This window comes from Pongo abelii, chromosome 7 (genome assembly GCF_028885655.2).
Source record: "Pongo abelii isolate AG06213 chromosome 7, NHGRI_mPonAbe1-v2.0_pri, whole genome shotgun sequence".
Taxonomy (NCBI): Eukaryota; Metazoa; Chordata; class Mammalia; order Primates; family Hominidae; genus Pongo; species Pongo abelii.
Genome location: NC_071992.2, coordinates 83,466,674 through 83,481,666, shown reverse-complemented (window position 1 = coordinate 83,481,666; position 14,993 = coordinate 83,466,674). Strand labels below are relative to the sequence as shown.

At 39.0% G+C, this 14,993-nt stretch overlaps 1 protein-coding gene across 5 annotated transcripts in view; it reads right to left on the bottom strand.

Moving 5' to 3' along the window:
- C7H8orf34 (chromosome 7 C8orf34 homolog) overlaps positions 1-8,579 on the bottom strand; it is a 502,481-nt gene extending 493,902 nt beyond the window's left edge. For 3 of the 5 annotated variants that reach the window (XM_024250722.3, XM_024250723.3, XM_024250724.3), the window contains exon 1: positions 7,622-8,579. In XM_024250722.3, the coding sequence (XP_024106490.3) occupies positions 7,622-7,948 (327 nt within the window). In that variant the 5' untranslated portion in view covers positions 7,949-8,579. 5 annotated transcript variants of the gene reach the window in all.
- Between the last annotated feature and the right edge of the window lie 6,414 nt (positions 8,580-14,993).

Genomic DNA, 14,993 nt, shown 5'->3' with positions numbered 1-14,993 from the left:
AAATTAAAATAACAATGAGATAGCATCACAAACCTATTAGAATGGCTAATGGGTTTCTGGCTAAAATGACTGACAATACCAAGTTTAAGTGAGGATATGGAACAACTGGAACTCCTATACACTGTTCACAGAAATGTAGAATTGTACATCCACTTTAATAGCTAGTTTATTTAAAAATTTAACATATACCTACCATATAGTTCAGTCAATCCACTCCAGGTATTTACACAAGAAAAATGAAAGCACATAGCCATATGGAATGCAACTCAGCAATAAAAGGAAATAAAAAATTGGTAACATGCTACAACATGGATATTAAAATAATTAGGTTAATAATTATTAACTTAAAGATGTTAAAGAGGATATACCAAAAAATTGGCATAGTGTGTGATTTCATATACATGAAACTCTAAAAAATGAAACCTAATCCATAGTGACAAAAAGGAGATCAGTCATTGCCTGAAGATGCAGAAGGAGTAAGAAGAAGAGGAATTACAAACAGGCTTCTAGACAGTAGGAAGGGCATATGAGGAGCCTGTTCCAACAGAGACAATGCATTTTAAGGTACTTTCCAGGAAATTCCAAACAATATTTTCACTACATATGCTGTGGTTTGAATGTGGCCCCTTCAGAATTCATATGTTGCCAGTCTGAAGGGGTTTATAAGTGAGGTCTTTAAGTGATTATTAGACCAAGAAAGCTGCTCCCTCATTAATGGGATTAGAGCCCTTTTAAAAGAGGCTTCATACAGTGTTGGGCTAGCTTGCCTTCTGCCTTCTGCCATATGAGGACAAAGTAAGAGGGCCCTCACCAGACCAAATGCCAGCACCATGATCTTGGACTTCCCAGCCTCCCGATCTGTGAGAAATAAAGGCATTGTGTAATAGCAGCAGAAAAACTAAGAAAACACATCATTGACTCTGTGTCACTGACTATATATAGGTGCAAGGAAGATGCCACCATTCGTAATAAAGAAATTCTGTACACAAAGGAGAAAGTGTCTCCCTCAGCACTCTTTCTTATGTTCCAGCACTCTTATGCATTTATTGTTTAAATATTTTTTTCAGATATTTCAAAATGATTTTGAGAAGAAGAGGAAAATGCATATGCTTAGTTAACCAGAATTGCAAATTTTCTTTACTCAGATTTTTAGCTATTTATTGTGTAAGCCATTTCCTTGTATAAACATTGATGAAATTCTTAACTACGTTCACATAATTTACTGTTTAAAGAAACCCAATAGGTGAACTATTTTGCAAATACTGATTTCCTAGGTGCCCTTTAAAATTATTTTTAGTAATTTTTCTTTTAAGGTAATTTTAAATTATAGAAAAAGTATAGGAACAATACAAATAATTTCTTATTCCATTCACATAGAGACCACATTCAAATTTTGTCAACTTTCCCAATAATCTCTTTTATAACAGAAGTATTATATCTAGAACCATATTTTGCACTTAGTTGCCATGTCCCTTCAGTCTGAGGCCTCTCTTGACCCTCATGACTTTAACATTTTAGCAAACTCTAGAAAAGTTACTTTGTAGATTTTCTCTATTAGTTTTATGAGACATTTTCTCATTATTCAGTTCAGGTTATACATGATTGTCAGGAAAATCACAAAACAATGCTGTGTTGTTTTAAATGCATCCTATTATGGGCATACAATATTGCTTTATCCCATCACTTGAACGAAGTAGTGTCTGCCCGGTTTCTTTACTGTAAAGTCACTTTTTCCCTTTGTAATTTACAAGTATTTTGTAGAAAGATACTTAGAGATTATGTAACATCTCGTTGTTTATCCAACTTTTACCCATTAATTTTAGTACCGATTCATGTTTCTTGCCTGAATTATCTTTCAGATGGTTGCCAAGTAGTAATTTTCTAATTCCATCATCCTTCTACTTTTATTAGTTGGCATTCTATTATAAGGTAAAGCTTTCTCTTCTCCCCATGAATTGAGCACTTTCCACATTCCATTAGATCCCAGTGAAGTAAAATATTCCTATTTTATTCAGTAAAATAATCTGTTACTATCATTCTTTATTTTGACCCTCAAGTTGTCTTAGGGGTAGGCACATCCTCTGTGTACTTTGATACATACCTACTATTCTTTGAGCTCTTCCTTACTTTTTGACATATGGTACTCCAAACCTTGCTTAGCCCCAAACCTGGAATCAACCATTTCTTCAAGGACACCTGGTTCTACTTAATGGAGAATGGTATTTAGAAACCAAAATGTGGATGCTAGGTGTGCTCATTGCTACCAGGATGTTGCTATTCCCAGGCCCTTCCAGTAGACAGAGTTGGGAAGTAAATGTAGGTATATGCACTTAAGTATATGTAAATACATACAAATCTATATTTGTTTCTATTACATCTATACCTATTTCTATTATTGAAAGTCATGAGACCACACCAACACCTCCAATTTCAATGTAACACAACAAGGTTCATTCTAGCATTCCCTATACTATCTCTGTGACTCCTATGTCCATCAGTAAGAAGGCTGACTTGAATATATTTTTCAATATATTTAATTATTTTCTGAATACCCTGCCCCCACCTTGTATGTAACAAAACTTCTGACCCTGCCAGGCCACTGCCCATTCAGCCCCTTTCTTTAATCATGCTCCGATACTTTCCAGGTGAACTCCCAACTTAGCTCTCCTTGTCTTATGGGTCTTAGCTGTTCTCTTTGTATGGTTCATGGCTTCTTAATTGAATTATGAAAAAAAAAGGGAGGAAAGCCTGTGTTATTTTTGTAGTTTCATATTTCCATTGATCACATTCTCTTAAGAGAGACCCACAAACATTAAAATACTATTTTTTTCTTTTTTTGTGATGGAGTGTCACTCTGTTGCCCAGGCTGGAGTGCAATGGCACAATCTTGGCTCACTACAACCTCTACTTCCTGGGTTCAAGCGATTCTCCTGCCTCAGCCTCCTGAGGAGCTGGGATTACAGGTGAGCACTGCCATGCCTGGCTGATTTTTGAATTTTCAGTAGAGATGTGGTTTCACTGTGTTGGCCAGGCTGGTCTTAGGTCTTGAACTCCTGATCTCAAGTGATCCAGCTGCCTCAGCCTCCTGATGTGCTGGGACTACAGGCATGAGCCACTATGCCTGCCCAAAATATTATTTCTTTTTTCAAATTTATTGATACTATATTGGTATATGTACATATTATTATTTCTAAGGTTATATAGTGATTTATTGAATTGAATTTTGGGTCACTCTATTAAGCTATTTAAAAGCTGCATGAAAATAAAATACATTAAGGCAGAAATGAAAAATAAATGGGCTGGTAATAGAAACATGTTAATTAAAATAACATTTTAAAAAACTATTTTCAAGTAAATCAATGACAACACTTAACTTGGACTCTAGGCAAAATTTTATGAAATGGAACTGCTTTCTTTGTCTTCTGCCTCCTCTAAATGCTCTGAGATTATAAAGATTAATGCAAATTTTGATATAGGAAAAGTCTTCATAACTTTGAGCACTGGGGAAGATCACCTGACAATCATCACTCCAAAAAATATATTTACAATGTTTAAGTTGAATGTATTATAACTACCAAGCTTATATTTTATTACTTCCCTAATAAAAGCATTTTCCTAATCATTTTTATTAAAATGACACTTTTACCTTTATTAACGACAAATTATTTTTAAACATTAAAATATCTTTCTGGAGGGGAATTTTACCTCTGGCCATGAGTAACTAGTATCTTTCTTATCCCCAAACCACTGCCCTAAACAATCATAAGCCTGCCTAAATTAGACAAAAATATTTCTTTTCATGTATTAAACAACAGGTAGCCCAAGGCTGTGATCCTTATGAGAGGGGGAACAACTAAAGGAGATCTCCGCAGACACTACAGCTCTCTGATAAAAGCAAGGGGCAATTTTTAGATATGATCAGGGAGGTCAATAAAGTGAAATAATGGGCTTGCTGAGGGTTGGCAGCAAATTGGAGTTCAGGGTTGCATACTTGGCTGGAAGATGTGCAGTGTGGTACCAGAGAAGAGCAAGCTGGGCAACAGCAAAATACATAAGTGATGCAGGCTTTGACCATAAGTTTGATAAGTCCATTTCATAACATATATGCCAAATCAGTTAATGCAAATTTACACCATGTGAGTAGAAGCACTTTGAGTGGAACAGAGAAGGTGATAGAGTGATTCCATTCTATTTGGAGTGGGTCATACCACACTTAACAGAAATGTAGTGACTTTGGTTTGCCACATCTTCAGTACACAAATTTAAAAATTCTATGGTGATTTTATGAAGATCCCCGCTATTTGGCTTCTTAATAACTTAAGATTTCACACTCTTGTGAGTGTGATCAGGCCTGAACCAAGATATATAACTGCCCTGAGCACTCTTCCAATCAATGATATTGGGAGAAACTAAAAAGTTTCTATTTCTTTATATAAAATGTGTGTGTACACAAACACACATGGAATATATATATTCCACTATATATAATATTTTATATATGTTACAAATATATATCTTGTAAGATGTAAACCATTACATCTTACAAAAATTAGAAAGTTTGTGAAATGTATTTTTCATCTTACACCTTCATATTATCTAATCAGAATATCATTGCCCAGAATTCTAATGCAATGATTTTTAGGCATAGTTTTGTAATGCTTCAAAACATCTTCAATGAAATTTAAAAGTAGTACAAATTTATTCACCTGAGTCAGCTGGAAACAAAATTAATTTCAATTTAAAATAAATTTTGAAACACCATACTGCATGTAACACTTTCATAAACATCTCAAATCATAAAATATTAGCAATAAACTAAGTAAGAAATAAACCAAGTGAACAAACTAGGTAAATAAGCCCTACAGGTAAAGAAGAGGATACAAGTATTCTCAATATCAGTGAATAGGTTACTTTTTGCTATTGTTTTAAATAACATTCATGGATTATCTTTAAAGTATCTCATACCAATTAAGTTTTCTTAAAACATTCCTAACTTAAACTATCCACAAGGGGGACATATTATCAGATACTACATATTTTCCAAACTGAAAGAAGCCTGTGTCAGCTACACTGACTCAACACAACAAAGCATAGATGACAAGACATGGAGCTGCCAATTTCAATTTGTGAGTGGTAAAAGGAGATTTTAGCTCATTTTCTCAAAATGTGGCCCAGAAATTAAAATTGTAGCAAACATTTGTGCTGCTTCTTAATATGTTCAGATTGCTGGACACCTCCTCTGACCCAAATCAATTCCTGTGAAAACTATTGAGTAAGGTTCTAGAAGAGAATGGATGGTCTCTAGGTCAACAATGTCCATTTCACAGGTGGCACTGGTTTTCTAACATGAAACAGGCTACACGCTAGTAAAATCTTCCAATTTTGTGAAATACCTATAATTGTACTCTCAAAGTCAAGCTCTATCATGATCAAAATTGTTGCATAAGGAATTGTGTTACATCCAGCTTTCATTAAAAGAGAATTTGTTATCCATTTTTCTCCCTTCAATTATTTAAAGTGAACATCAAACCTTAAAAATGCACTACTCATCACTGCAATCTAAGCTAATGCCAGTGTATGTCATATGTATTCAATAAAATACGAAGCATGGTGGTACTTGTTTTTTGGTGAGGGGACCTAAAGCTTTTATGAGACATGTTGCTATCACTTAAAATTCTTCAGCGCAGAACTTGCTGGTGAGCATTAAAAGGTGGGGGTTAGGGGGCACTTGATAAATATCCATTTGAGTTTATTTTCTAATTCTGTAGAAAGTTTACATATATTCCTAATTTTATTATTATTACTTGGAAAGAATCTTGGGGAATTTAAAATAATAAATTAAAACACTATTTATTAAAAACAATTCATTTATTCTCCCAGGCTAATTGTACTTTATACCCTAGGAGAGTAGCGAGAAAACACACACTCTAAATGTATTTATTTTATGATTCTTTAGATGTAATTAATACACTGCGTTGCAGAAGGTTTTATGCTTCTGCCTTTAAAAAAATTATACAGGATTATGTATAATCAATAATCATTAAACTAAAGGCAAAGAAAAGAAATCTGGTAGCTCCATCAATTTTATTTCGCTCTTGCATGGATTGCCTTTGTTAACATGTTTGGCAGAAAAAACAATCAATGCAATTGTAGGACACTGCACCCCACAATGCGAGCTTCAATTGAAACAATGGTCATATCGTCCAAGACAGATCATCGTTAAAGTTGGGCAGAAAAAACTTAAGAGATCTTGCAAATCTTGTTATGTGAAACACGTCCTCCCAAAAGACCTATTGGACCACACCTTTGTCCTCCGCGCCCTTTTTTTGCAGGGTCATTAACTCGCATTATTTTTTTGTTCTCCGCGCCCTTTTTTTGCAGGGTCATTAACTCGCATTACTTTTTTGTTCTCCGCAGTTCTCACTTGCTTCTCTTCAGTCTTTGCTAGGTTTTCCGCGATCTCCAGTGCAGCCCCTTCCACTTGCCGCGATTCTGCCTCTCTCAGACACTGACACGTAACCTCCTCCCCATACCAAGCCCTCACCCCAAACCAAGCTGTTAAGAACAGCTACAACTGCTTCTGGGAGACGTGGGGGGCGGGGGCAAGGCGGAAGCACCTCGACCCTCCCGCGAACTCTCGCCGCCGGTCAGTGCCCCCTGAACTGGATGGGACCAAGGGAGTCCCTCCGCAAAGGCCTCCACTTCTGACTACGGTCCGCACGCCCCACCCCTGCCCAGTACTCTGGCAACCCGCGGGACACTTTGCTGGTGCCAGGTTTCAATCTCTTGTTCTCATTTTCTCGTGTCCTCGCGCTCTTCCTTCTACTGTATTTTTGTCTTCAATTCTTTAATGGCGAGAGAGAAAAAAAAAAAACCCCAGCTCAGAGCTATAGTCTTCTTCCACAAATACGTGTGTGCTTTTCAGAACCTTTCTCCTGCTAACACATGTGGGGTCTGCAGTGCAAAGGACTCTCCTTTCGTCCAGCGACCAAATGGCAGTCTCTCAGTTTGCCAATTTCATTCATCACGCCCGCACCGACTGAAGCCTACTCCTCACCAGTTCAGCTTTCTTCCAGTTAATCGTATTAACTGCTAAGCACCTCCTCCACCTTTTCGGGTTCTATTACCGCCCTCATTTGAAAAAAAAAAAAAAAAGAAGAAGAAGAAGAAGAAGAGAAAGAAAGAAAGAAAAGAAAAGGAAAAAGAAAATCCAACACGAACACGCAAGATAGCGTGAATTCAAAAAAGAATGTGCGTGTGCAACACAGTCTGAGTGTGTGCATCCGTATGCGTCGCCTGCCTCAGCCTGTCCGGGTCCTTAACATGTAGCTGAGAGGTGCAGGACAGTCAGAGGGCTAAAACTTCCCCTGCCAGGCTGAGGCTGGGCCCTCCCGAGCTCACCTGTCCGCGTTCAGGTAACTGGCTAAGTGCCCGCCCGGCCGCGTTCCAGGACACCTGGCCGGGACCGAGCGAATGCCAGTGAATCCCAGGGCGCCCTCTCCCGCGCGTTCGTTCTCTAGCCCTCCTTCCCTGGGAGGGGTGGGATTGGGAGTGTTCTGTTTTCATTACTGCACCCCTTCCCCTAAAGACAACGGGACTGCCCTCCTCCACAGCGCCTTACCTCAAACAGTGGACCGATCTTGTTCTTCTCCAGGTAAGCCTGGATCCGGGTTTGCGGATGAGACGCCATGGAGAACAGATGGGACCGCGGAGAGAGTGCAGGGAGAACGCGCGGCTGTGCGCCTTCGCTGGGGACAACCTTCCTTTTACCCGGACTGGGGCCGGGACAGGAGCTCCGGAGCCTCGGCTGCCCTGCGTGGCTGGCTTGGCCCCGGCCGCGGGCGTGGGTGGCAGCCCGGGGAGCCACGCGCGCGTGGGGCGCTGAGAGCCGGAAGCCTGGGCGCAGCGCCGCCAACTCAGACAACTCCGAGGCGAGGGGAGAACTCATTCATCGCGTTCTCCGCCTCGCGCCCACCCTCGCCGCTCTCCGCAGCGCCCGGCGCAGTGGGGAAATTCGAGGCAGAGGTTCCTTTCTCCTCTGGGCGGCAGCAGCAGGAATCAGGGGGCGGGAGGCGAGCTGTGTCGAGGGGCGCACGCGGGCGGACAGGGGTCGCGGGGCTCGAACTCGCCACCGGCGTGTGTGCGTGCGTGTGTGTCCGTGCGCGCGCGACTGTGTGTGCCTCCTTTCCCAGGTGACGGGAACAAACAGCCCGGACTGCTCCCCGAGGCTGCTCGCCCTACCAGCCGCTCCCTAGCGACAGCGCCGCTTAAAAAGCCAATGGTGAAGGTGCTTCTTTCAAAGTGCACATAAATCTGGTGCTTGTTGGCTACTCCTTGGCAGCTACAAATGCAGTTCGAAAGGGGATCGTCCCCACCGCCCCTTCTGAGCCTCTCCTCAGCACCTTCTGCCCTGCCTACTCTAGCGTAGGGGTTGAGAAGGGCAGAGTTGTGAGAAGGTGCGTGGGTTTAAGGGTTTGCCGCGAAAAAGAAGTTGCCTTCCTTTTCAAAGTCTGGTTTGGCCTGGAGCAAGTGGACGGATGAACGCAGCCTGAGAACCCAGCTGAAAACTCTCAAAGTGCAGGAGCTCAAAGGCTGGAACCAGCCTTTCAGCATTTGACAGGGAGAAGAGAAATGAGCGAGCCAACCCTCCCCTCCAAAGTTGGCCTTCCTAATCCACGCCTTGAGTCATGTCTGTATACCTATAACTGCATCTCAGACACCACACTATCCCACCTCACAATGTTTCCTCTAGATACTGCGTGAGCTGCTCAAATTTAGCCAATACCTTTCTTATTATGCAGGGATTTCCGAGTCGAAGATTTGCAGATAGCCCAAGCTTCCTCACAGAGCTCTCTTGTGAAATACAATACTAAGGTCCCAGTGACAATTTCCCTGGCTCCTAACCATGATGTGCTGCCAAAATTAGATTTATTTCTAATAAATACAAATTTTCAGAATGTTGGAAACAGTTTTCCTAAAAGCTGACTGCAGCATTATATATTTTTTTCTTTCTTTCTTCGCTGTGTTCTGGATTTCTGTTACTCATAGTTTCTTTATTGGTGTTCATGTTTTCCTTCTGTATTTTAAATATGTGGAAACATGTAATAGATAAGTGTGGAATATCCCAGGAACTATTATTAATTTCATGCATTAAGACATAAGAAATCTGCTAGAATAGCTAGGAGCTTAACCATCCCTGATAACCTGAAATGGACATGATCCAGAGTGGAAAGATGTCCACATTAATACTTTTACAATTGGACTCATATGATCTGCCTAGGGAGAGTTAAATTAAATAGCAGTGAGGTGTCTAGAGTTGCCTCGTGCTTTCCATTGTGGTTCGAAGGTATATTTACTTATGTATTTTTTAATGTATCCAGGAGAAATTAAATACACAGAGTGAATACCAACATTTCTATTTGCTAAAAGGTATAGCGTAGAGCCATAAAGAAGGTCATCTATGACCCAGCTAAAAAGCCTGCTATTTTTGATACCACATAAGGTACCAAGATGGTACCCTTCCTGAAATCAAGAGTCTTTCTCTTTTAAGAGGCATCAGGAGGATGCTTCTTTAAATGAAATAAAGACACTTATTAAGTCTTCACCATGCTCAGACTATTGCACTTAGGGCTTTGCATAGAAGAGACAAAGCTTCAGCTGGCAAAATGTGTATGTTTTAAAGAGAGAATGAAGCCAACTACAAAGGCTCACGTCTGTAATCCCAATTATGTGGAAGGATCACTTGAGGCCAGCAATTCAAGTCTGGGCAACATAAAAAGACCCCTTTTCTAAAACAAATTTTTTTTTTAATTAGCTGGGCATAGTGGTGCACACTTATAGTTCCAGCTACTGGGAAAACTGAGGCAGCAGGACCCTTGAGCTGCACTTCGAGGCTGCAGTGAACTATGAGTGCGCCGCTGCGTCTGGCTGGGCCATACAACAAGACTCAGTCAAGAGAAAGAAAGGAAGAAAGAGAGAGAGAGGGACAAAGAAAGAAGAGCATCATGAGGATATGCACACCCATTTATGTATGTTAAAACTCTGAGCATCCCAAAATTGCACATTTAAAATTCAGGGAATATTTCCAAGGCCAACATTAAATATTACCTCCTTCATAAAGCACTTCTTGGTTCTTTCTATTTATCTCTAAACGTGAGTTCATTACTACAATAAATATTTATTACATAGCTTCTCAATGGCAGACATTATGTTAAGACTGGGAATTCCAAGGTGAAAGGCTTTGTGTCCTCAGTTGCTTCGTCTTGTTGAGGCAATCGGCATATATATAAATAATGGCATCAGATGCTGGGCTTGGTGGCTCACACCTGTAATCCCAGCACTTTGGTAGACCAAGACAGGAGGATCACCTGAGCCCAGTAATTTGAGACCAGCCTGGGCAGGATAGCGAGACCTCGTCTCTATTAAAAATAAAATAGTAGTCTCAGCTACTCATGAGGCTGAGATAGGAGGATCTGTTAAGCCCAGGAGTTTGAGGTTGCAGTAATTGCACCACTGCACTCCAGCCTAAACAAAGCAAGATTCTATTTCTTTTTAAAAAAAGATAGCATGTACAGAGGCACAGAGACACACAACAGGCTGGTAGTTAAAGATATGTAAAGTATATGTGGAGGAGTAGTATTTTCATGTGAGGTTAAAAATGTAAGCAGAGTTCAGCTCATTGAAAGTCTTAAATGCCTTGTTAAGAACAACAGACTTACATCTTGTGGATAATGAGAAGTGACTTGTTAGGCTACAGAATCTGTAACAAATGATGGGGTTATTGTTAGGACTTAATATGTAGGGTTAAAGGGGATGGGATGGATTCCAGACATAGTGAAGGACTAATGTTGATTAACTAAATGAAGGATGAGGTTAGAGGAGGAAATCAAAGTTGACACTCTGATTTCTGACATGAAGCTAAGAGATGACAAATTATTTACCCAAGTTACCCAATGTATCATTGGTAGGGCAAGGTTTTAGTTCAGGTTTTTCTAACTCTAAAGCTGAAGCTATTTCTTCTCTCTACCCTGTAACCTGGAAACTAGTCAAAAATTGAGTTTATAGATATTAGCACCCCTTTGTGGGAACAGCTATGTCTCATGACTTGACACATAATAGATACTCCAGAAATAGCAATTAAATGAATGAATTGAATTTTAGAATATAAATTCAGTCCAGCTATGTTCTTTCAGTCTAAACTTTGCCTCTGACTCATGGCATTTATACTCTGTTTTGTTTCCTTTAGTCAATTGCATGCATATTTTGGTCCCTCTTTTAAACTGCAAACTCTCTAAAATCATGAATTGTATCTTAATAATTTTATTATACTTTACAGCATGTAACACAGTATATTTTCACATAGTAGGTTCTTCATAAAATATCTTTAATTAAGATACTATTACTATATGTTTTAAGATTTGTATTATGTAGTCCCTTTAAAATTGGCTGAAAGGTAACCATTGTCTTGGATTGAATTTATCAACTTTTTCTGCACATATGCCATGGTACCTTTATGATCCTTTCCCTGTTTTTGGCTTGTATACAGCATGAAAAGGCCATTTTCGGTGAGACTGTTTTGACCTCATTATGTTATAGAAGTGCCTGTCAGCATAATTTACAGATGTACAGAATCCAATTTATAGAATGCACTAAAGCCATTGTCCAACTCCATTTGTAAGACACCTTGCACAGTTCCTTACACAAATAGGTTTCGGAGAGATGAGGGAACAATGGTGAAGTCCAGTTGACCCAATTAGGAAGTATTAGCAATGTAATCTGCTGAAATTAATTAAATATTGAAGTCAGAGAGCAGAGATGTTCTATATGGATTTCTTGAATTTAGACTTCTATCCCTGAAGCATGCTTATCCTCTTTCTGTTTCTGTTTCACCTTGCCACTTTGTAACAAAAAGGGAAAAATATCGTTCCAAGGAACCCAGTGCATATGAATAATCCGGCCATAAAAGGGAAGTGTACATAGAGAGTTAGTTTTCTTCATTTTTGCCCGAAATGCCTCCCACAACTAATGCAAATGAGCTCACATACAGCATTTCCTATGTACTAGGTATTGATAACAGCACTTTATACACTCCCTCAACTCATTTAATTCTCAAAACAACATCATGAAATAGGTACTACTATTCTCATTTTTTTTAGATGAGGAAACTGAGACACTTACCAGGTAAGTAACTTGCCCAAGGTCATAGCTAGTAAGTAGCAGAGTATCTTGAACCCCAATGATGTATTAAACCCCCACTGTCAAGGTTGCAAGAGTACCAGTTCAAATACAAATCAGTCTGATTCCCTTTGCTTTGGATTAGTTCTGACCAAGCTGTGTTTTGATGTCTAGTTCGACTTCCCCAGTGTGTGGGTATGGGAAAGGAAGTAGTATGGGTAGCAGATAGCAGGGTAACTTTCTGGCTCCATACTAAATGAATATGTTGTCTCTTGTGAGTTTGAATAATAGCTAATCAACCACCTTGGAACTGATTTTTTTTTCTTTTTTTAGATAGGGTCTCACTCTGTCCCCCAGGCTGGAGGGCAGTGGCACGATTCTAGTTCCCTGCAGCCTCGACATCCCAGGCTCTTGCAATCCTCCCACCTCAGCCTCCTGAGTAGCTGGGACTATAGGTGCATATCACCAAACCCAGCTAATTTTTGTATTTTTTGTAGATACAGGATTTCACCATATTGCCCAGGCTGGTCTTGAACCCCTGGAAGATCAAGTGATCTTCCTGCCTCGGCCTCCCAAAGTGCTAGGATTACAGGCATGAGGCTATGAGCCTTGCCCTGATTCTAACTGTGTGGAAAGTATCAACTTACTGGGTCTACTAAATTGACAACTCAAATGATGGTGCCAGCTTGTGAAATCCTGCCATTCAGCCTTCTGAAATTACATTTCTATCTCTTTAATTTCTACCTTTACTTATTAGGTTTTAATATTTATTTTTTAATTTTTTAATATGTGGACTGTATATTTGGACTGTATATAAGCAATCTCCATCTAAAAGACTTTATGTAAATGCATTTTATAACATGTTAATTTTTGTTGTTATGAATCATTTAAAGGAAATCTATAGATATCAGACTATGCAGATACCCTTGATATTAATTGCCCATAGTCTGTTAAACCTGATATGCTTTTTGCTTGTAATTTCCAAGAGCATATTGTCTTGATTTTTCGAGAGTCTTTGTTGGAAGGAAAAAAACAAACCTTGAGCCATGAAAACTGTTATAGGATACTGTAACATGATACTGAATTTATTGGAAAGAAGGAGGAAATAAGAGCAACTAAGCAAACAAAAGATGATGTCGTGAGGCAAAACAATTCTACTTGGTGTGCACCCTGGGGAGCCCGACACTCTGCTTAGGACAGGATGTACTATTGCTCTAGTCTCACTATCAAGGAATAAGCAACATGGGACCTATTTCTCAAACTCGGATCTCTGTAAATGCCAGCTAATGCTTGTTCATAATGAAGCACATTACAACAAACTCTTCACTAAGGGTTAAAGGTACTTTTAGCAGAATTAGTGGAACCACCATTACCTAGAGGAAATTTAAATTTTAAAAATAAAATAAAATAAAATAGAAGAATGACTTAGCTTTCTGCAAAAACACCCTGGAAACTATAATACTTAATGTAGTCAGCAAAACTCTTCTTCCAAAGCAGATGTCGTTAGCCCATTACCTATGGATAAGACCCACCCCTCAACCCTCAGATGGTCTCAGTCCTGGGAGAGAGATAATTTTGTGATGTCTAAGGATATGCTAAGTTTCCACAAAGGTCAGGGAAATACACTTACTTATCATATATCTGCCACAAAAGATTTAAGATGGGGTCATAAAGACCAGGAATTAAACGTACTAGCTTTGTCTGGGAGGATTAGGAAACCAAATATTCAATGAATGAATGATGAATGAGTGGAGAGATAGAAGAATAAACGAATTAAAGAAAGAATGAATGAGTAAAGTGCAGGTAACTTATTAGGTAACTCAGAGGCATAATCAAGTTCTTAGTCATTTATACTTAAGTTCCTTTTAAGTGCATAATGAAGTATAATTAATTTTGTTTAAAAAACCTGAGTATTTTTGAAGTACTTAAATATAGTAAATGTTTCAGTAAGATAACAGGATTGATTTGCCTTTATGTCTTTCTCTCAGCCTCTCCTCTTCAATTTGTCACTTTTCTCTTTCCTTCTCTTCCTTTATTCCTTCCTTCCTGTCTTTTTTAAAGGAAGTTTCACTTACCTTGCAGCCTAAGCCTGAAACATTTGTGCACAATTGTGATGTCTAAAGACAAACTAAGGTTCCTACTGAAGTTGAAAAATGCTTTCTGCTACATACAGTTTCTAAAACATATTCTAACATTCTTTTGTCTGTAATAGCTTACCCTTGACCCTTCATATTTCTAGGCATATTTTTATATCAAATCATTGTCACCAAACCCAAGATTTTATATATCTTAGGATGGGTATTCTCCACTCTCAACATATATTGACTCATATGATGTGATTTGCCAAAAGTATTATCAAAAGAAAATCATTTTTTCTCCTTTTCAATCATTAGCTTCAATAAAATAACATCATATTAAACACGTGTCTTTAATAAACCAATGACAGTAAGGATATTACAGGATTCAAACAGGACAAGGTAATATGGTAAATCTTATACATTTCACTGATATTTAATTTCAAAATAGTCTCCCTCCAATGATAAATTAAAATTAGGAAGCAATAGAATGGCATCCCATGGATGAAATATATGATAAAAGTTTTCTAAAGTGTGTTCTCTCTGCTCCCCACAACAAATTATCTTTCTTTACATTTGTTCAGAACTTGTGCTAATATTTAGGTGCCCTTTGACATTTTTATCTCGCTTGGAGTGTAATGTTCTCTAAGACATCTGAAATGGCTTTGGTGTGAAACTTGAGATTGAAATACGGGTCAGTTACTTGCTGACAAGTGTGTGACCCACAATTGCCTACAATTCACT